The 21,670-nt window shown below is 46.2% G+C and overlaps 1 protein-coding gene and 1 pseudogene across 3 annotated transcripts in view; one reads left to right on the plus strand and one right to left on the minus strand.

The window, feature by feature from the left end:
- The window catches only part of OBSCN (obscurin, cytoskeletal calmodulin and titin-interacting RhoGEF), a 370,748-nt gene that overhangs the window by 196,488 nt on the left and 152,590 nt on the right, over positions 1–21,670 (minus strand). For all 3 annotated transcript variants that reach the window (XM_063924540.1, XM_063924539.1, XM_063924541.1), the window contains exons 21-31: positions 20,196–20,471; positions 18,476–18,751; positions 17,950–18,225; positions 12,568–12,834; positions 10,525–10,794; positions 10,043–10,309; positions 9,293–9,559; positions 8,648–8,760; positions 4,634–4,787; positions 2,471–2,632; positions 1,489–1,593 (exon numbers count right to left, since the gene is read on the minus strand). In XM_063924540.1, coding sequence (XP_063780610.1) covers positions 1,489–1,593; positions 2,471–2,632; positions 4,634–4,787; positions 8,648–8,760; positions 9,293–9,559; positions 10,043–10,309; positions 10,525–10,794; positions 12,568–12,834; positions 17,950–18,225; positions 18,476–18,751; positions 20,196–20,471 — 2,433 coding nt within the window. The remainder of the gene's footprint in view (positions 1–1,488; positions 1,594–2,470; positions 2,633–4,633; positions 4,788–8,647; positions 8,761–9,292; positions 9,560–10,042; positions 10,310–10,524; positions 10,795–12,567; positions 12,835–17,949; positions 18,226–18,475; positions 18,752–20,195; positions 20,472–21,670) is intronic.
- On the plus strand, positions 233–351 carry LOC134930553 (5S ribosomal RNA; annotated as a pseudogene).

Raw genomic sequence — 21,670 nt, forward strand, 5'->3', positions numbered from 1 at the left:
TTGGAAGTGATTATATGTACTATTGATACAAGAATCTAATGACCACAGTTGTTAGTATCCTTTAGGGATTCTCCTTTTTTCTTTCGAATAACTTCATGTAGAACTCTATCTGGGCACACTACCAAATTTGGCATTATTTTAGAGCCCATTGTATATATATTTCTTTCATGCTCTCTCATCCATTAATTTGGACAGCAGAAGCACTTTGGCAGTCATACTCTCTCATTCAGCAGATTACGGCCATACTCCACAGGATACGCCTGATCTCGTCCGATCTTGGAAGCTAATCTGTGGTAGGCCTGATCAGTAGCTGTGTGGGGGACCAACAGCGAACACCAGGTGCAGTAAACAACCCAGCTGAACAGCAGAAGTAAGACATACCCCTCTCTTTTTTCTTTCTTCAATTACTTTCTTTTACTGTTGATTTAACTGTGAGTATCTCACTGTATTATTACAAAATATACCATATACAATAAAATCCTTTTGTTTTCAACATATTTCCATGTATAAACCATAATACTGTTTTTTGCATATCCTTATTATTCACAATATTGTATTACTACCGAGTACGTAAATACCTTTGTTCTAACATCGTGTTTTCAGACCTTAACTGACTGCACAGAGTCTAATAATACACTGCTCACTATTTAATGTGTACGTAAATATCTTTATCCTTACATCGTGTTTTCAGACTTCTATTGACTGCATAGAGTCGAATAATACACCGTTTAATCGAGTAATAAGCCTTCCCAGCAACACCACTGCCCAGATCTTGCGCAGTAGGTGTTCAAGGACCTTTTAAGGACCTTCCAAGGCAACATTTAAAGATCATACTGTCTTGAATCTTTTCCTCTTAAGAAATTGTACAACATTTAGAAACTGAACATAGGTAATAATCCTGTGGGACCATAACTATACTCTGTCTTAAATTATAGACAGACCTGTCCCAATTAAAATATTAACTACAAATAATTTTCACCTAGACATTTCCTATATTTATTCCTATATTAGAAGCATTGAGCTATATGCATGAATAATACGCATGAGTATATTTGTTCACAATTCCTAACTTTTATTTATTAAGTCACTAGATTTTATTCTATCTATTAAAAGTTATGTTTTAGTGTCTAACATTTTGGACTAAGAGTGCCCCAACAAAGAGTCTCTCTCCCCTTTTTTCCTACCACTTCAATTTATTGACTCTGGGAGCACCACCGACAAGTGATCAGCACTCATAGTGCACATAATTACTCCTAAGTCGGTCACAGATAAAGACCTGACATTGGTCAATACCTGTACAAACAAACCTGTTGCGGAACTACCCCTTTGTAGATTAACCAAGGTCATATAGGTGTAAGCCTGGCTCATACAGGTAAATTGGAGAGGCTGTAATCTGATTAATTTGATAATCTGATCACTTTATTATTATTACTATTTGTGATCACCCAGCAGGCAGTAGGGGGTCTCAGCATATAGGGGCCTATTTACCTTTGATGCGCAGACTTGCTTCTGATTCTGCACTTTCAGCCACAAATTTAATGTCTCCGGCATCTTCAGGCTGGACGCTTTTGAAGATCAGTGAATACGTCCTTCCTATAATGAAATATTAGAACACAGTGGAGCTCAAGTATCGTTAGACGCATTCTACATATAAAGTATGCGAGTGCAAAAGACGCAATTACGTGTTTGCTGAGATGAGGGTCTTAAGATGCGACCAGCTCTGCAACAGTGAAATAGCGCCAGGTTTACGCCTGGAAAAAACAATACATGCACCAGGTTTACGCTAGGATGAGGCAGTGGGATGCGCCATGTGTGTCATGAGATGCGGTGTGACAGTGTTAGTAGTAACTGCCACAGTCACATTACACAATTTGTACACAATATCATACTGTAATGAAGCATCATACACATGAAACTCAGTTACAGTAGGAGCGAGTTACCACGCACATTATTTTAACATGGGTAACCTGATGGATTAGAAGATCTGCTGTGGGCACTACACTTAGAAATAAGGCTTAATATTAAGTAATGGATAAAAAACATTCTTGAGACATGACTTCACTCATGGTGCCAATAAGTCAGCTTGCCGAGAATGTTAAGTACAGTTCCATGATTTGCTTTCTATTCCCCAGAATTCCTTTATCACCTCCCATTGCTCTCTTATCCACCTCATTAAGGTGATAATGCTGTAATGGCAGGATATACTGTATGTGTGACACCAATGACATCATTAGGACGGGGTATAATATAGTGATGAGATCATAGTGCCTTTGGTCAAGTGCAAAAATATTTTTTTTAAAGTGTCACAGAGCTGACATAGAGGCGGCAGGCATAAGGCCTTCAGTTTGCGCCTATTCTGCAGGGAAATAACATATAACCATGCCCACCATATATACACCCCTCCTGTGCCAGGCAGAATTAAACACAGTAAGCGTCTGAGTTTAGTTGCCCCTATAGCGCCAGCACTCACCTTCCTGGCGTATCTTAACATTTTCTCCCGCCCTCAGTTTTACGCCATTTTTGTACCATTGCGTTTCGACATCATCGTGAGAAATCTGACAGATGAATGAAGCCGTTTCCTTTTCCATCACTTCCACATCTACTAATGGCTTAATGAACTGGATGTCCCGGGCTATGATGCGGATGGAGCAGTATGATGGGTGAATGAGACAGCACAAAGGACAACACAACACACTGATTTATGAACACATTTTTTTTTTTAAGGTTTAAACCGTCACATTTGGGCTAAAGTGACGCAGTTTTAATTAATGGCATAGAAAGCTCCAACGTTAACCCAATATGTGTGATGCCAGAGGCATAAATTGCAGCAAAATGTAATGTAAACTTATTTTTTCAAAGATGCAAAGTGCCAGCAATACAATATAAATATTCCTCTTTTCCTGCGCTATTCTGCGGCACGCAGTTTTGCACAGTATACTCGTTAAATCATTAAAGTGGGGAACGCAATAGTCACTGGTGTTACGGCTATAATAGTGTAGCTCCTGGGAAGAATGCGCAAATATTTTGCAGAACAGTATAGATCAGTTCTGCCTATGTGATACCCAAAGGAAAGAAAATGATTATAAAAACAACGGGGCCCATTTATCAATGCGTTTTAGCTGTTTAAAACTCATTGTGTACGATAAGATCATTGCTGTGTGGGGGCATATCATACTGCCCACCAAGAACCTTTGCAATCTGGTGGACAACTATGCAATATATAGCACCTATCCTTGTGTATATCAATGCTTATTTTCCCATAGATTGTAAGCTTGCGAGCAGGGCCCTCCTACCTCTATGTCTGTTTGTTATTACCCAGTTTTGCTATCTCATTGTTATTTCCAATTGTAAAGCGCAACGGAATTTGCTGCGCTATATAAGAAACTGTTAATAAATAAATAAATAAGTGGTGCTCCAGCCAATCAGCTCCCAACTGTCATTTTTCCAACACATGACAGGAGTTGATTGGCTGGAGCACCATTTACAGTATCATACACAATGAGTTTTAAATAGCTAAAATTCGTTAGTAAATGGATCCCATTATTTCTTTATAGAGCTATGCAGGCTGAGTACAACATGGGTACTCCCATTCCTGCTCTGTTCAAAAGATATTGCTGTGTAAAGGCCTTTTTGCCATTTTTGCAGCAATCAATTGTCCTACTGGGTCAGTGTTTTACTGGAGCGTATACAGTAGATAATATTTCACTATGTCATGTAAGTCATTGGGAAGCTCAGGCATGTAAAGGGATATAGGGGGTCATTCCGAGTTGTTCGCTCGCAAGCTGCTTTTAGCAGCTTTGCACACGCTAAGCCGCCGCCTACTGGGAGTGAATCTTAGCTTATCAAAATTGCGAACGAAAGATTAGCAGAATTGCGAATAGACACTTCTTAGCAGTTTCTGAGTAGCTCCAGACTTACTCGGCATCTGCGATCAGTTCAGTGCTTGTCGTTCCTGGTTTGACGTCACAAACACACCCAGCGTTCGGCCACACACTCCTCCGTTTCTCCAGCCACTCCCGCGTTTTTCCCTGAAACGGTAGCGTTTTTTCGCACACACCCATAAAACGGCCAGTTTCCGCCCAGAAACACCCACTTCCTGTCAATCACATTACGATCACCAGAACGAAGAAAAAACCTTGTAATGCCGTGAGTAAAAAACCTAACTGCATAGCAAATTTACTTGGCGCAGTCGCACTGCGGACATTGCGCATGCGCATTAGCGACTAATCGCTCCGTTGCGAGAAAAAAATAACGAGCGAACAACTCGGAATGACCCCCATAATCCAAGACTTTAATCACTCATGCCTTGTAATCCAGAAGCTGGGTTTTGCTGTAGGAAGTATTATAGCAGGACACAGTATAATTACTGCTTATTAATGTATCAGAATGGTATTACTACCGCTGCATCACAATTAGAATGGTTATTTCTCAAATCTTTTTAAGTATTGTTTGTTTGTATCAGTGACTCGCTATTATTTGTTATTCAACAGAAAACCACACAAAAATGACCAAACACTTATTGATCAACAAAAGACAGGTTAGTGATGTCATGGCGGATGAGGTCAACGGAAGCACTGACGCGATGAGAGGTGAAGCTCATGCAAAGGCCTCGTCTGAGTCCTCGCACACTCACCTTGCACGGTCAGGACGGCGGAACTCTTGTCATCTCCGGCGTCGCAGACATATGTCCCTTTGTCACCGAATTCACACTTGTGGATTGTGAGGTTTCGCTTTTTACCTTGGGAAATAATGGTGATTTTTTTGCTTGGTCGCAACTCCAATCCGTCCTGAAATGACAGAATATATTAATATGTTTCTGGGCATTTTATAGCTTTATGTCTGTGAACCCCTACAGAGCCTGATGGCGAGTCGGACACAGTCGCGGTTTGCGTGAATATCGGCATAGCGTGCAACGCAGCAACTCTCACTGTCCTGAAAATAAATACTGCGTGCTTGATTCAGAATCATGCACACAGTATTTATTTTCAGGACAGTGAAATCCGTGTGACCCAATTCTGAAGTGAAAATATATAGGGGCTACCACCGCAGCATTGTCAGAAATGGTTCTGGCCTGGATGAGAAAGAGCAACTGACATGAAATCTTATGGCAGCGACAATCAAATGCTCAAAAGAGAAGAGTCAATGTTGAAAAACTTTTATTTCTACATAGATAATGAGGGATAATGAATTGCTGGAGTATAGCAACAGCTACAAGATGTGCATTTCTTAAGAAGGTCCCCTGGAGGAACAGCAGGTGGCGCTGTGTCTTGAGCTGTCACGGTTGAGGTTTCTCCTTATTGTCATTGTGTACTGTCTTCCAGAATCTTGCTGTTAACCCTCCATGGTATGATATGAAGTTTTTCCCGTATTAGTCACAGTTAAATTTGTCGCACAATCTCTCCCTGTTCTGACATTTGAACATAGAAGCATATTTTCTGATATACTAATAATACAGATGAAAACTTGCACAGTGCTGTAACTATGGTGCATACGGGCGGCAGGGGGCGGCTTTCCTACACAGGACGTACGGCAAGCCTTTTTTCTCATCATAAGCAGAGAATAACGTGGAAATTTGAGTACATAAATAAATGGCAGGTTGTCTGAGATGTGGATGAATAGTGTAGGGCTGTGACACAATTCTGCTCTGTGACAGGTCTGGTGAAACTCAATAAAAAATAATGGCCTGAGTAAATGGTGCTGCCATTGGGTAATAATATCCTGTGTAAGAGGTGCAGCCATTGGATAATGTCCTCAGTAGTGCTGCAGCTATTGGATAATGTCCTGTGTAAGTGGTGCAGTCATTGGATAATGTCCTGAGTAAGTGTTGCAGCTATTGGATAATGTCCTGTGTAAGTGGTGCAGTCATTGGATAGTGTTCTGTGTAAGCGGTAAAGCCATTGGATAATATCCTTTATAAAAGGTGCAGCCATTGGATAATGTACTGTGTAAGCAGTGCGGCCATTGGATAATTTCCTGTGTAAGAGGTCCCGCCATTGGATAATGTCCTGTGTAAGAGGTGAAGCCATTGGATAAAGTCCTTTGTAAGAGGTGCGGCCATTAAATAATGTCCCCTGTAAAAGGTGCGGCTATTGGATAATATCCTGTGTAAGAGGTGCTGCCACTGGATAATATCCTGTGTAAGAGGTGCGGCCGTTGGATAATATCCTGTGTAAGAGGTGCGGCCATTGGATAATATCATGTGTAAGAGGTGCGGCCATTGGATAATATCCTGTGTAAGAGGTGCGGCCATTGAATAATGTCCTGTGTAAGAGGTACAGCCATTGGATAATGGTAGATGCAAGAACCAATTGGGATAAAGGACCTCTGATGTCAGGGGGAGGAGCTAGGCCGGCGGGATAGTAGTTTCACTTTCCACGCCACCAACTACTCCCTTTAGTAACCTGTTGGCGACCGAAGTGGAGTGAGCCACCGAGCCCAAAGCGTGGCGAGTGTACATTTTAGTTACCCTGTTTGGGCCTTGCTCCTTTCCCTGGTGATGTCAAAGGTCCTTTCCCCAACTTGGTTTTAGCCATAACCATTGGATAATATCCAAGATAAGAGGTGCGGCCATTGTATAATGTCCTGTGTAAGAGGTGCGGCCAGGGCTGCCAAGAGAAATCCTGGACCCCGGTACAACAACTTTCTGGGCCTTCTCACCCCCCTCCCCCTCACTGTAGGGGGTGTGACTACATCATGCTGGGGCCATGGCCACACCTCTTTGGAGGGGTGTCTACCATGTGATACACCCACTCACAGGAGCATGGCATGCCTCCCAGCCAGGGCAGTAGAGAGCCTGGCTAGGCCCAGGTACTTTTCAGGGGCCATGGCCTAAACACAGTAGGTGTTGACCTGGGGCCCTCTATGAGACATGGGCCCAGGTAATTTGTACCCTCTCCCTTCCTCTCTCGGCACAACTGGGTAATATCCTGTATAAGAGGTGCGCCCATTGGATAATGTCTTGTGTAAGAGGTACGGCCATTGGATAATGTCTTGTGTAAGAGGTATGGCCATTGGATAATATCCTGTATAAGATGTGCGGCCATTGGATAATGTCTTGTGTAAGAGGTACGGCCATTGGATAATGTCCTGTATAAGAGGTACGGCCATTGGATAATGTCCTGTATAAGATGTGCAGCCATTGGATAATGTCCTGTGTAAGAGGTGCGGCCATTGGATAATATCCTGTATAAGATGTGCGGCCATTGGATAATGTCCTGTGTAAGAGGTGCGGCCATTGGATAATGGTGGTCATTCCGAGTTGTTCGCTTGTTGCCAATTTTCACTATGCTGCGATTTGCTGCTAAATGCGCATGTGCATGGTACGCAGCGCGCATGCGCTTAGTTATTTAACTAAAAACTTAGCAGTTTTGCTGTTGTTCGTGCGGCGCTTTTCAGTCACACTGCTGATCGGTGAGTGATTGACAGGAAAGGGGCGTTTTTGGGAGGTAACTGAGCGTTTTCCGGGAGTGTGCTAAAAAACGCAGGCGTGCCAGGGAAAAACGCAGGAGTGGCTGGGGAAACGGGGGAGTGGCTGGCCGAACGCAGGGCGTGTTTGTGATGTCAAACCAGGAACTAAACGGACTGAGGTGATCGCAGTCTAGGAGTAGGTCTGGAGCTACTCAGAAACTGCAGGAAATTATTTAGTAGCAGTTTTGCTAATCTTTTGTTCGCTATTCTGCTAAGCTAAGATACACTCCCAGAGGGCGGCGGCCTAGCGTGTGCAATGCTGCTAAAAGCAGCTAGCGAGCGAACAACTCGGAATGACCACCAATGTCCTGTATAAGATGTGCGGCCATTGGATAATGTCCTGTATATGATGTGCGGCAATTGGATAATGTCCTGTGTAAGAGGTGTGGCCATTGGATAATGTCCTGTGTAAGTGGTACGGCCATTGGATAATGTCCTGTGTAAGAGGTGCGGCCATTGGATAATGTCTTGTGTAAGAGGTACGGCCATTGGATAATATCCTGTATAAGAGGTGCGCCCATTGGATAATGTCCTGTGTAAGAGTTGTAGCCATTGGATGGGGGTGGTCTTAGTCTTCCTATAGGCTTCACAGATCTAGCATGCAACCCATAAAAACCCATGAGATACTATTAAAGATATGATCATTGACGAGTACAGTGGCATCAAGAGGGGGGGGGAGCGGGTACGCTTTACCCGGGTCCGGGCCTGTTGGAGGGGCGCTGGGGGGAATTCCCACATCCCGCTACCCCCTCCCCTGCTCTGTTGCATACAGCCGCACTTTGGAAAAGGAGAGAGATAACTGACTGCAGCAGCCTCCCCCCCCCCCTGCACTTGCTGCTGTGTGCTGGGCTGGGGACAGAGGCAGTTGCAGCAGTAGCCTGTCCTCTCTGTCTCTGCATGGGGTGGCGATCCCCTCTGCCCGCTGTCCTCTGCCCGCCGGATACAGCATCTGCGCCTCCCATGTCCAGCGCATGTGGCAACTTAGTGGCCACACTTGATACCATTTTAAAAAATCTCTAAGGAGGGGTCTGGCCACACCTCCCCCGCATTGGCCACGCCCTCCACCCTATATCGGGGCCCAGCAGCTGTCGGCACCCCTGGACGAGTAATCTACATTGTGGTGATTAAAAGAGAGAATGGTCTTTCAAAACTAAATGTTGATACAAATAATGGCACATACCTTTAACCATTTCACCTCCGCGTTAGGCCTTGACACCTCACATTCAAATGTCACCTTCTCCTTCTCTGAGGCTGTGGTGTCTTTAAGAGGGTGGCTGATTTTTACTGGCGGTTCTGAAGGCATAAAATCATAAATTAAGCAGATGAACATGATCTAACTGGGCTTAACCTGGAGATAACCCCCCAAAATGTATTTTGTAATATTGCAAAGCAGGATACATGTAAAGGCTTTGCTGTCATGTTCTTATATATTTACTCATAACATAACTAAGAAGGTTGCTCACAATGCCCTGCCATATTTCTGTCAATGTCCATCCCGTATCCCAAATTGGGGATCCGTGCTATATGCTCAACTCACACACGTGTTCTAAGGGAGATCTGAACCCTATTGTCAGATTCAGCTTTCAGGGAGGAAAGATCCTCAGACCAAAGTGTGGAGAACTAGGGGAAGATACAGCAAGATAAAGTGGAAAAGTTGCACAAAGCAACCAATCAGCTTCTGTCGTTTATCTAGCACAGTCTTTGAAAAGACAGATGCTTATTGGTTGCTGATCTCTCTCCAAGACTTGATACAACACCCCCTATAACTGTAGAAACAGCAGAATGTATTGATTAATATATTTATTATCTATCTGACAGCCTTTACCTAGGACAGTGAGCTTGGCAGAAGTCTGTACGCCTTCTGATTTAAAGGCAATGGCTCCCGTGTCCTCCTGCTTCACAGACGAGAGCACGAGTCCATGTTTTTTGCCCTTAGCCGTCATTTTGCAGGAGTCTGAGGGCTTCAATTTCAGACCATCTTTCGTCCATGATCCCTCGACGTCTTCATGAGAGAGCTCTAGGTCAAAGGTGGCCGAGTCCTTCTCGCGCACCTGGACGTCCCGTAGGCCTTTGACGAGCTTCACCTGCCGTGCTGCGCAAGGAGAGAATGAAAATAAAAATTCTGCACAATTCACTTAAACCTGTCTCTGACCTATTGAATCTACTTGTGATGTTTAGGCTGAACTGTATCATGTCAGTTTCAGAAGACAGTCTGGATTTCCCTGTATGTCCATCCTTTCCTTAATAAATACATACTTCTGCAGTTGCGGAGGAACTACAAGTTCCAGCACGGGAGGAGAGCTATAGGTAGTTCAATCCTATGCTACAACACTGCTGATGAAACAATATTACATCTATCACTTGGTGCTGTAGAGAAGACTTTGAGTATCTTCCAAGTTCCCTGTCCCTGATAAACTGTGGTCTGTTCCTGCTTTTCCCACTTATTTTCTAGTTCTCATAAGTAAGTGATATGAACATAAATACATTTTACCTCACTGGAATGAGCCTCATGCCTCAGCGCATTTTATAAAGAAGACCAAATGTATTTGAGAAAGGAACCAAACTGGGGACCTACTCTCCACAGTGAGCTTGGCCTGAGTCTTGTCATCCAGCGTCTCGCAGGCGTACAGGCCACGGTCGGTGAACGCGGCGTTCTTCACAATGAGAACCTGCTTCGTTCCCTCAGATTTAATCTCGATGTTGTCGCCGGACTGTAGGATGATGCCGTTCTTCATCCACTTCACTTCCTTGGAGGCTTTGGACAGCTCGGCTTCCAGATGGGCGGCCTGTCTCTCTTCCACCGTGACTGCTTCCAACTTCTTCTTAAATACCACTGGTGCCTCTAAAAGAAAAAGAAAGAGAGAGAGGGGCAACGGTGGAGTGAGATAGGTAACCCAGCCACCCCTAGCGCTGTCCCTCAGTAAGCGAGGGTGGTCACTACTGAAGACGAGTTGCCTTTGTGCACTCACCTCTGTCTCCTACACACGGACAGATGTTAGGTTGGTAACACGAAATGACTGTACTTATTACCTCCTTGGTGCGTGTATTGGACCTTACCTCGGACCTTCAGGCTGCCGGTTGTCTTCACCCCTTCGGCCTGTGCGGTGATCTCAGCCGCGTCTTGCATGGTCAGGTGGCTGATAGTCAGGCTGTGGACGGTTCCCTTCTTGCTGAATGTGAATTTATTGCTCTTTTCAATCATGGCGCCGTTTCTGTACCAGGCTACCTCGGCGTCCTCCGGGGACACGGTGCATTTAAATGTGGCCTCCGCTCCTTCCTCTACCACCACATTGTTCAGCTCTGCTGTGAACTTCACCACCCTGGGGGCTGGGACAACAGAAATTAATTTAACTAGATGGTCATTGAGTGGAAACACATGGCTAGCTGACCGTCCAATAGGTACATGTATGAGGGCACGCCAGAGCCAGCCATAGGTAAAGGCAAACTAGGCAATTGCCTAGGGCATCATATTGGTTAGGCCCGGCTCTGGGGCACGCATCCAGCCACAAGTCATGAGCCATTTACACAGATTTACTGTCTACATACATGCATATAAAATTATAAATGTCCATATTTTGTATTATGAACTGGCTGCATAATTACAGATGTGTCCTCATACACCGACCATTTTTGCACCCTACGGGGCAACTTAGGGGGTCATTCAGATCTGATTGCTGCTGTGCGTTTTCACACAGCGGGTAATGAGATCTGAACTGTGTATGCACCATAATGCGCAGGCGCATCGGACAGCTACAACGGGCATCGGCGGTCAGCAACGGGATGGTGCGAAGGATCCATTCGCACGGGCGTTTCCAAGGTGATTGAGAGAAAAAAGCCGTTCGTGGGTGGCAACTGACCGTTTTCAGGGAGTGTCCAGAAAAACGCAGGCAGACTCGAGCGTTTTCAGGGAGGGTGTCTGATGTCAGCACCGGCCACGATCAACAGGATTCAATCGCACTGGAAGAGTAAATCCTGGGCTGCGCACACACTGTACAAACTGATTTATAGCAGCTCAGCAACACATGAGATCGCACACTTGCACAGTGAAAATACAGTCCCCCTGTAGGCGGCGACTGTGTGATCGCAGGACTGCAAAAAACGCAGCCCAGCGATCAGATCTGAATGACCTCCTTAGACACTCCGCCCCAGGCAGTGACTCCCCCGGACTTCGCACACTGTTTACCTTTGTTTTTAAGTTCATTCAAGATTATAAAACACATGTCTGTAGGGACTGTAACATGCGGGGGGGGGGGGGGGGTGACCAATTGCCCCACACACAAACTTCTCTGCAGAATTGCGCCCCAAGAAACTCATTTGAAATCATGGAACTGTGCGTTCTGAGAGGCTGCAGATCCAGCGACTTCGAGTCATCTTGTAATACTAATATCACTATTATCTGCTGTATTCTATTCCGTATAATGCACCAGTAATGGGAGTGTGTATGGCGATAGTGAATCATTACATCAATGGGGTCATTCCGAGTTGTTCGCTCGCTAGCTGCTTTTAGCAGCATTGCACACGCTAGGCCGCCGCCCTCTGGGAGTGAATCTTAGCTTAGCAGAAGTGCGACCGAAAGATTAGCAGAATTGCGAATAGAAATTTCTTAGCAGTTTCTGAGTAGCTCCAGACTTACTCCTACACTGCGATCAGTTCAGTCAGTTTCGTTCCTGGTTTGACGCCACAAACACTCCCAGCGTTCGGCCAGCCACTCCCCCGTTTCTCCAGACACTCCGGCGTTTTATCCTGGCACGCCTGCATTTTTCCGCACACTCCCAGAAAACGGTCAGTTTTCCGCCCAGAATCACCCACTTCCTGTCAATCACACTACGATCACTTCAACGATGAAAATTCTTAGTTCGGACGTGAGTAAATCTACTAATTCTTGTGCTAAAATACTTAGCGCATGCGCTCTCTGCACCATGCGTATTTTCGCCTTAATCGCTCCGTTGCGAAAATCGGCAACGAGCGAACAACTCGGAATGACCCCAATATCATCATAACTTGAATATTATAAAGCTGTGATTTGTATACACACTCTTTGTAACACAAGTACAACACGCAGTACATTAGTTCATGAAACAGTCCAACAAGCACAAATACCTTTGGTAGTCAGCTGCGCAATGGTTTTGTCATTCCGGGACTCGCAGGAATACTGCCCGCCATCCTCCGCCTTCAGCTGGGAGATGGTGAGGCTTCGCCTGCCCCCATCAGACCGGATCTGGAAGCGTTTGCCAGGTTTGATCTCCTCACCGCTCCTCTTCCAGATCACGTCGCCCTTTGACTGGCCAAGCTCACAGGTCAGTGTGACGGAAGAACCGGTCTCCCCCGTCACCGCCTCCATCTTCTTCACAAACGTCACCGGGATTTCTGATGGAGAGAAAACTCCAGGAATAAGACACAACCGGACCTGCTGCAAGTAACCATTTACCAAATACATACTGAGCCTGAGTTACAATATCCCACACAGTGGGGGTCATTCTGAGGTGATCGCTCACTAGCAACCTTTTGCAGCGCTGCGATCAGATTGTCGCCGCCTATGGGGGAGTGTGTTTTCACTTTGCAAGTGTGCGATCGCATGTGCAGCCGGCGGCACAAAAAAGTTTTTTGCAGTTTCTGAGTAGCCCAGGACTTACTCAGCCGCTGCGATCACATCAGCCTGTCCGGTCCAGGAATTGACGTCAGACACCCACCCTGCAAACGCCCGGACACGCCTGCGTTTTTCCAAACACTCACAGAAAACGGTGAGTTGACACCCACAAACACCTTCTTCCTGTCAATCTCCTTGCGAACGGCTGTGCGAATGGATTCTTCGTTAAATCCATCGCTCAGCAACGATCCGCTTTGTACCTGTACGATGCGCCTGCGCATTGCGGTGCTACGCATGCACAGTTTTGCTGAGATTTAACCTGATCGCAGCGCTGCAAAGAGTTGCAGTCAACTCAGAATTACCTCATCGTTCACCTCCAGTTGGCATTTCCCAGCTCTTGTGGCTGTCAAAGGTGGAGATGTTGGGTTTGCAGAGGGACAGGCTCCCACTGAAGGAGCACGTGTATGTATATGGGATGGGGGATCTCCCTACAGAGCAGACATTGTCTAGGGATAGGGGGATCTCCCTATAGAGCAGACATTGTCTAGGGATGGGGGGATCTCTCTATAGAGCAGACATTGTCTAGGGATGGGGGGATCTCCCTACAGAGCAGACATTGTCTAGGGATGGGGGGATCTCCCTATAGAGCAGACATTGGCTAGGGATAGGGGGATCTCCCTATAGAGCAGACATTGTCTAGGGATAGGGGGATCTCCCTATAGAGCAGATATTGTCTAGGGATGGAGGGATCTCTATATAGAGCAGACATTGTCTAGGGATTGGGGGATCTCCCTATAGAGCAAACATTGTCTAGGGATGGGGGGATCTCCCTATAGTGCAGACATTGTCTAGGGATGGGGGGATCTCCCTATAGTGCAGACATTGTCTAGGGATGGAGGGATCTCCCTATAGTGCAGACATTGTCTAGGGATGGGGGGATCTCCCTATAGTGCAGACATTGTCTAGGGATGGGGGGATCTCCCTATAGAGCAGACATTGTCTAGGGATGGGGGGATCTCTCTATAGAGCAGACATTGTCTAGGGATGGGGGGATCTCCCTACAGAGCAGACATTGTCTAGGGATGGGGGGATCTCCCTATAGAGCAGACATTGGCTAGGGATAGGGGGATCTCCCTATAGAGCAGACATTGTCTAGGGATAGGGGGATCTCCCTATAGAGCAGATATTGTCTAGGGATGGAGGGATCTCTATATAGAGCAGACATTGTCTAGGGATTGGGGGATCTCCCTATAGAGCAAACATTGTCTAGGGATGGGGGGATCTCCCTATAGTGCAGACATTGTCTAGGGATGGGGGGATCTCCCTATAGAGCAGACATTGTATAGGGATAGGGGGATCTCCCTATAGAGCAGACATTGTCTAGGGATGGGGGGATCTCCCTATAGAGCAGACATTGTCTAGGGATGGGGGGATCTCCCTATAGAGCAGACATTGTCTAGGGATGGGGGGATCTCCCTATAGAGCAGACATTGTCTAGGGATAGGGGGATCTCCCTATAGAGCAGACATTGTCTAGGGATGGAGGGATCTCCATATAGAGCAGACATTGTCTAGGGATTGGGGGATCTCCCTATAGAGCAGACATTGTCTAGGGATGGGGGGATCTCCCTATAGAGCAGACATTGTCTAGGGATGGGGGGATCTCCCTATAGAGCAGACATTGTCTAGGGATAGGGGGATCTCCCTATAGAGCAGACATTGTCTAGGGATGGAGGGATCTCCATATAAAGCAGACATTGTCTACGGATTGGGGGATCTCCCTATAGAGCAGACATGGTCTAGGGATGGGGGGATCTCCCTACAGAGCAGACATTGGACATTGTCTAGGGATAGGGGGATCTCCCTATAGAGCAGACATTGTCTAGGGATAGAGGGATCTCCATATAGAGCAGACATTGTCTAGGGATGGGGGGATCTCCCTATAGAGCAGACATTGTCTAGGGATGAGGGGATCTCCCTATAGAGCAGACATTGTCTAGGGATGGGGGGATCTCCCTATAGTGCAGACATTGTCTAGGGATGGGAGGATCTCCCTATAGAGCAGACATTGTCTAGGGATGGGGGGGATCTCCCTATAGAGCAGACATTGTCTAGGGATGGGGGGATCTCCCTATAGAGCAGACATTGTCTAGGGATGGGGGAATCTCCCTATAGAGCAGACATTGTCTAGGGATGGGGGGATCTCCCTATAGAGCAGACATTGTCTAGGGATGGGGGGGATCTCCCTATAGAGCAGACATTGTCTAGGGATGGGGGGATCTCCCTATAGAGCAGACATTGTCTAGGGATGGGGGAATCTCCCTATAGAGCAGACATTGTCTAGGGATGGGGGGATCTCCCTATAGAGCAGACATTGTCTAGAGATGGGGGAATCTCCCTATAGAGCAGACATTGTCTAGGGATGGGGGGATCTCCCTATAGAGCAGACATTGTCTAGGGATGGGGGGATCTCCCTATAGAGCAGACATTGTCTAGGGATGGGGGGGATCTCCCTACAGAGCAGACATTGGACATTGTCTAGGGATAGGGGGATCTCCCTATAGAGCAGACATTGTCTAGGGATGGGGGGATCTCCCTATAGAGCAGACATTGTCTAAATCTCGCTAGGGTATATAGAGTGAAGTGGTCGTCATTCCTGGCTGTATGTAACCAGATTGTCTGGTACTGCCCCAGCATCCCATATAGACATTATCCATGTTCCAGGTCTCAAGTCTGGTGATGGTTTGATTATGATGGGGTGTATCTAGTTTTGTTTACAGAAATTATGTGATGGTGTGATTCCGATTGGGTGAATCTAGATTTGTTTAGAAAAATGATATGACAGTCCGATTCTGATGAAGTGATTCTAGTTTTGTTTACAGAAATTATGTGATGGTGTGATTATGATGGGGTGTATCTATTGTACTTTTGCTTAGCAAAATGACGTGATGATCCAAATGTGATGGGATGTATTGTTTTGTTTAGCAAAATTATGTGATGGTTTGGCCAGAGACCCCGTCGGCCACATGGTTAATAGCCGCCACAGCACTGAAGGGGACAACCTTCCGTGCTCGACGCCATTTTTAAATGTACGAATTGGCGCTGGACGTAAATGCATGTTCAATACTGTGCAGGGGCGGATTGGCCATAGGGAGCACCAGGAAGATTCCTGGTAGGCTGACATATCTGTGGAGCCTGTTTTGTCTGTTGCCCCACATGACAGGCAGTCCGCTACACTCAGTACACTGCATTGTCCCCATTCATTCTGTTATTCCATCTCTGCAGTACAGCAACTCTGCCATCCAGTGATGCTGCCATGGCTACATGGTATGTTATACCGCTTGTGCTGCCCATATCGGGCCACTCCAACAAAAATTTCCCGGGCTGGTTTTCCATCCCAATCCGCCCCTGATACTGTGTTGTCACCATGTTATCTTTAATGCTCTAGGCACAGTTGTAGGATTGCACATTTACAATGCAGCAGATGCCAGCACTTAGGAGAAATGTGTAAGCTGGTTTGGTTTTAAAATGCATCGACTTTTCAGGACAAATGGCTTGGAACCTTCTCACCGAGGAATTGAGATGTTGATGACCCTGGCACCTGGAAAGGGGTCTGTGGACAAGCCATTTCTTTGAGACTGAGATGCGTCTCTGTGTAACCGTTATAGACACATGCAGGTGAAAGGATTTGTTTGCTGTCTTTTCAGAATCTCCTATTGTGTGATCAGCCATGCTGGTTTTACATAGAGATGTGAAAGCAGGGCCGGTTCGAGCCCTCTCTGCGCCCCGAGCATGGAATGGGGGTGTGGCTTAATACAGGGGGCGTGGTCAGTTACGCCTCCTGTACAATAGTAGCGCCGTTTAAATGCTGAGCGGTGCACTATGACGTCATCGCGTACCGCACAGCAAAAGGTCCTCTCCACGAAGAGAAACTAGATGCGTAGCATCTAGTTCCCTTCGTGGAGAGGACCTTTGCTGTGCGGTGCGCGATGACGTCATCGCGCACCGCACAGCAAAGGTCCTCTCCACAAAGGGAAACTAGACGCGTAGGCACAGCAGTGGCGGATCTTGCCATGGTGCGGCGCCAGCAAAAGTCCTGCTTGCCCGTGGCAAGATCCGCTACTGTGTGAAAGACAGGAGACAAAAACATAGCTCTGTTTTCCGTCTGTTTTGGGTAACACCCAGCAGCTCCAAGCTCCGCCTCCCACCAGCTACCGTGCAGAGGCTTGGTCAAGTGACCAGTGGGGATCAATCCGTGCCACACAGGTGTGGTAAGACAGCGTGTCGATGCATACAGAGCAGAACCGTGGTTCCAGACGCCACGGTAAGGAGGAGACTGGTGGTGGCAGCATAGTACCCGCCCACTGAGCAGTGGGTGGAGTCAGTAACAGGCAGTTACTGACGGTAAGTGGGGATCCCCTAATTGGCCAGGTCCCGTGTGAGCTAAACTCCATTCTGTGACTGGGTGGGACACGAGGCGGTGAGGGCTTTCGGTGCCATCCGGTCACAGATGGTCTGATTAGGATGGGGTGTATCTAGTTTTGTTTAGCAAAGTAATGTGATGCCTCAGTTACGATGGGGTGTATTTGTTTAGCAAAATGATGTGATGGTCTTATTATGATGTGGTGCATTTAGTTATGTTTAGAGAAATGATGTGATAGTGCGATTATGATGGGGTGTGTGTGGCTTTGTTTAGCGTAACTATGTGATGAAACAATTATATTGGGATGTACTGTATTTAGTTTGGTTTAACAAACTTATATGATGGTCCAATTATGATGGGGTGTATTTAGTTTAGTGATGCTTTATTCTCACATCTCACTTACAAATTCCCAATGAAACATATCAGCCTGTGTGCCCAGGGAGCATAGATTACAGACAGGGTTCCCCTCTCACCTTTAACCTGCACTTTAAAGTCCTGCGTGTCGCTTTTGGTCCTGCAGGTGTACACAGCGCTGTCCTTACTCTCTGCCGTTTTCACAATGAGAGTCCGTGAAGCCCCTGCTACGGTCATATGGTACTTCTTGGAGGCAGTCAGCTCAGTTCCATCCTTGAACCATTTCACCTGGGCATTTTCCGGGAGGACAGAGGTCGCCAGGGTAACATCCTCGTGTTCCTGCACTATGATTGGTTCTTTCTGCACAGGTAATTTCTGGAACTTGGCTTCTGGTTCTAAGGGAACAATATAGGGATTAAAGCTTTTCAATGTTCCAATGTAACAAGTGACCAATACATTGAGCAGGATTTATTATTTGCTGTTAATTGTCCATTATTTACATCATGCATTACTGACGATTGCTTCATATATCTAAACACATTGGGTCACATCCAGTTATCTGCGGATTGTATCGCACAGGACCTCCTCGATAGTTGTGTCGTCTGCCCTTTAAGACAAAGGGAAATAATCAGTAATAATGCCAACCTTTGACGTTGACCTTGAAGTTGATCTTCTGCCCGGCGACCTCACAGCTGTACTCTCCGGCGTCTTTCTTCTCCACCTGCTCCACCACCAGGCGGCGGGATTTGCCCTCAGACTCCACCCTCAGTTTCTTGCTGGAAGTGACCAGCTTCCCGTCCTTGTACCATTTCACCTCCGACTTCTCCTGGGACACCTCGCAGCTCAGGGTGGCGCTCTCACTTATAACGGCCACTACGTCCTTCTGCACCTTGTCTTGATTGGTGAAAGCAGGCTCAGGTTCTGAAATAAAGAGAAAGTATAAAAGTAACAGCAAAGTATAGTCACACTTTACAGACGCGTTTCGCTGGGATTTACTTTGTGTCTCACTGATGTCTGTGTGTACGTGAATTTAAAATAAGTGGGAAACGCCCAACATCTAGCCAATGAGAGCATGCCCTCAGAATTACTGTATGAGCAATCCGAGGAGATGAGAGTGACTCTGTAGGTGGGTCACCAGAAAGGGGCACAGTGGGGGGGGGGGGGGTGCTCTCTTTCTTCATGCCCTAATTATCTCCACCCCCTGAGAAGCTGAGTAAAGAGCGGGACAGGGAGATAGAAACAGAGAATGTGACGGCACATACGAACCTCTGGGCCAATCTAGTCTGCCGTTTAAAGTTGTACATGTATTATACACTTGGTATCATATGAATTGGGGGCACAACTTTGTGACATGATACAACATAGGTAAGTGAGATGACAGAGCCAGGGGGCTATCGACGGGGGACATAATTATATGGGGAGGATTGATGGGGGTATAATGATATGGGGATGATTGATGGGGGGTATAATGGGAGGATTGATGGGGATGTAATAATGATATTGGAGGAATGCTGGGGGAAATAATGATATGGCGGGGATCATCGGGGGATATGATGTAGGTTGGAACTGATGGGGGATAAAATGATATCGGGAGGATTGATGGGGATATAATGATATTGGGAAGATTGATGGAGGATGTAATCATATGGCGGGGTTGATGGAGAAAGTAATGATATGGGGAGGAATGATGGAAATCTAATTACATGGCGGGGATCATTGGGGGGATATGCTATGGGTGGGAACTGATGGGGATATAATGATATGGGGGGGATCATTGGGGGGATATGCTATGGGTGGGAACTGATGGGGATATAATGATATGGGGGATACGTTATGGGTGGGAACTGATGGGGGATATAATGATATGGGGAGGATTGATGGGGATATAATGATATGGGGAGGACTGATGGGGGATATAATGATATGGGGAGGACTGATGGGGGATATAATGATATGGGGAGGACTGATGGGGGATATAATGATATGGGGAGAATTGATGGGGGATATAATGATATGGGGAGGACTGATGGGGGATATAATGATATGGGGAGAATTGATGGGGGATATAATGATATGGGGAGGACTGATGGGGATATAATGATATTGGGAAGATTGATGGAGGATGTAATCATATGGCGGGGTTGATGGAGAAAATAATGATATGGGGAATAATGATGGAGATCTAATTATATGGCGGTGATCATTGGGGGGATATGCTATGGGTGGGAACTGATGGGGATATAATGATATGGGGAGGACTGATGGGGATATAATGATATGGTGGTGATTATTAGGGGATATAATGATATGGGTTGTAGGATGACATGTAATGAAATGTGCTGCACATGTGTGTAGCTATAATAACCTTTGACGTTGATCTTGAAGTTGATCTTCTGCCCGGCGACCTCACAGCTGTACTCTCCAGCGTCTTTCTTCTCCACCTGCTCCACCACCAGGCGGCGGGATTTGCCGTCAGACTCCACCCGCAGTTTCTTGCTGGAGGTGACCAGCTTCCCGTCCTTGTACCACTTCACCTCCGTCTTCTCCTGGGACACCTCGCAGCTCAGGGAGGCGCTCTCACTTATAATGGCCACTACGTCCTTCTGCACCTTGTCCTGGTGGGTGAACGCAGGCTCAGGTTCTGAGATAAAGAGAAAGTATAAAAGTTACAGCAAAGTATGGTCACACTCAACCAGACGCGTTTCGCTGGGATTTACTTTGTGTCTCACTGATGTCTGTGTGTAAGTGAATTTAAAATAAGTGGGAAACGCCCAACATCTAGCCAATGAGAGCATGCCATCAGAATTACTGTACGAGCAATCCGAGGAGATGAGAGTGAGTCAGTAGGTGGGTCACCAGACAAGGTGCACAGGGGTGCAGATAACCGCTTGGCCCATCTATTTTGCCATTTGAAGTTGTACATGTACTATATAAAATACACAATTCCATTTGATATAATATGAATTGTGGGCACAACTTTGTGACAGGATACAACATAGGTAAGTAGTGGCGAACTTCCCATTAGGCGCGTAAGGCACATGCCCAGGGGCGGCAGTTGTTGGGGGGCGGCACTTGGATGCTTGTGTTGGTACTGTCAGCCCAAAAAGTACCAGAAACGGCAAAATATTTCCACTGAATGTAGTGTAAATGGGCAGGACATGTACACACTGCCCCTATGAGTTGTCCTACTTAGTAAATATGTACACATAATTAAAATGTCATAGCTAATGGCTTTTTAATTATTCTAAGAAATTGGATATCATAAAATGAGGGCTTATAACCAATCAAAAATAATCAAATTAGGCATATGGGGGGAGGGGGGGGGGGGGGGGCGGCTGTTACTGTTGTGATTAGGGGCACCCTCATCCCTATATCCGCTCCTGTAGGTAAGTGAGATGACAGAGCCAGGGTGCTATTGACAGGGGATATAATTATATGGGGAGGATTGATGGGAGTATTATGATATGCAGATTTTTGATGGAGGGGTATAATATGGGGATGATTGATGGGGGGGGGGGGTATAATGATATGGTGAGGAATGCTTGGGGATATAATGTTATAGGGAGGTTTGATAGAGGGTTATAATTATATGTGGGGGATTGGTGGGGATTTAATGATATGGGTAGGATTAATTGAGGATATAATGATGTGGCAGGGATCATTAGGGGATATTATATGAGTGGGAACTGATGGGGATATAATGATATGGTGGTGACTATTAGGGGATATAATGATATGGGGAGGACTGATGGGGATATAATGATATGGTGGTGATTATTTGGGGATATAATGATATGGTGGTGATTATTAGGGGATATAATGATATGGGTTGTAGGGTGA

This window comes from Pseudophryne corroboree, chromosome 5 (assembly GCF_028390025.1).
Source record: "Pseudophryne corroboree isolate aPseCor3 chromosome 5, aPseCor3.hap2, whole genome shotgun sequence".
Taxonomy (NCBI): domain Eukaryota; kingdom Metazoa; phylum Chordata; class Amphibia; order Anura; family Myobatrachidae; genus Pseudophryne; species Pseudophryne corroboree.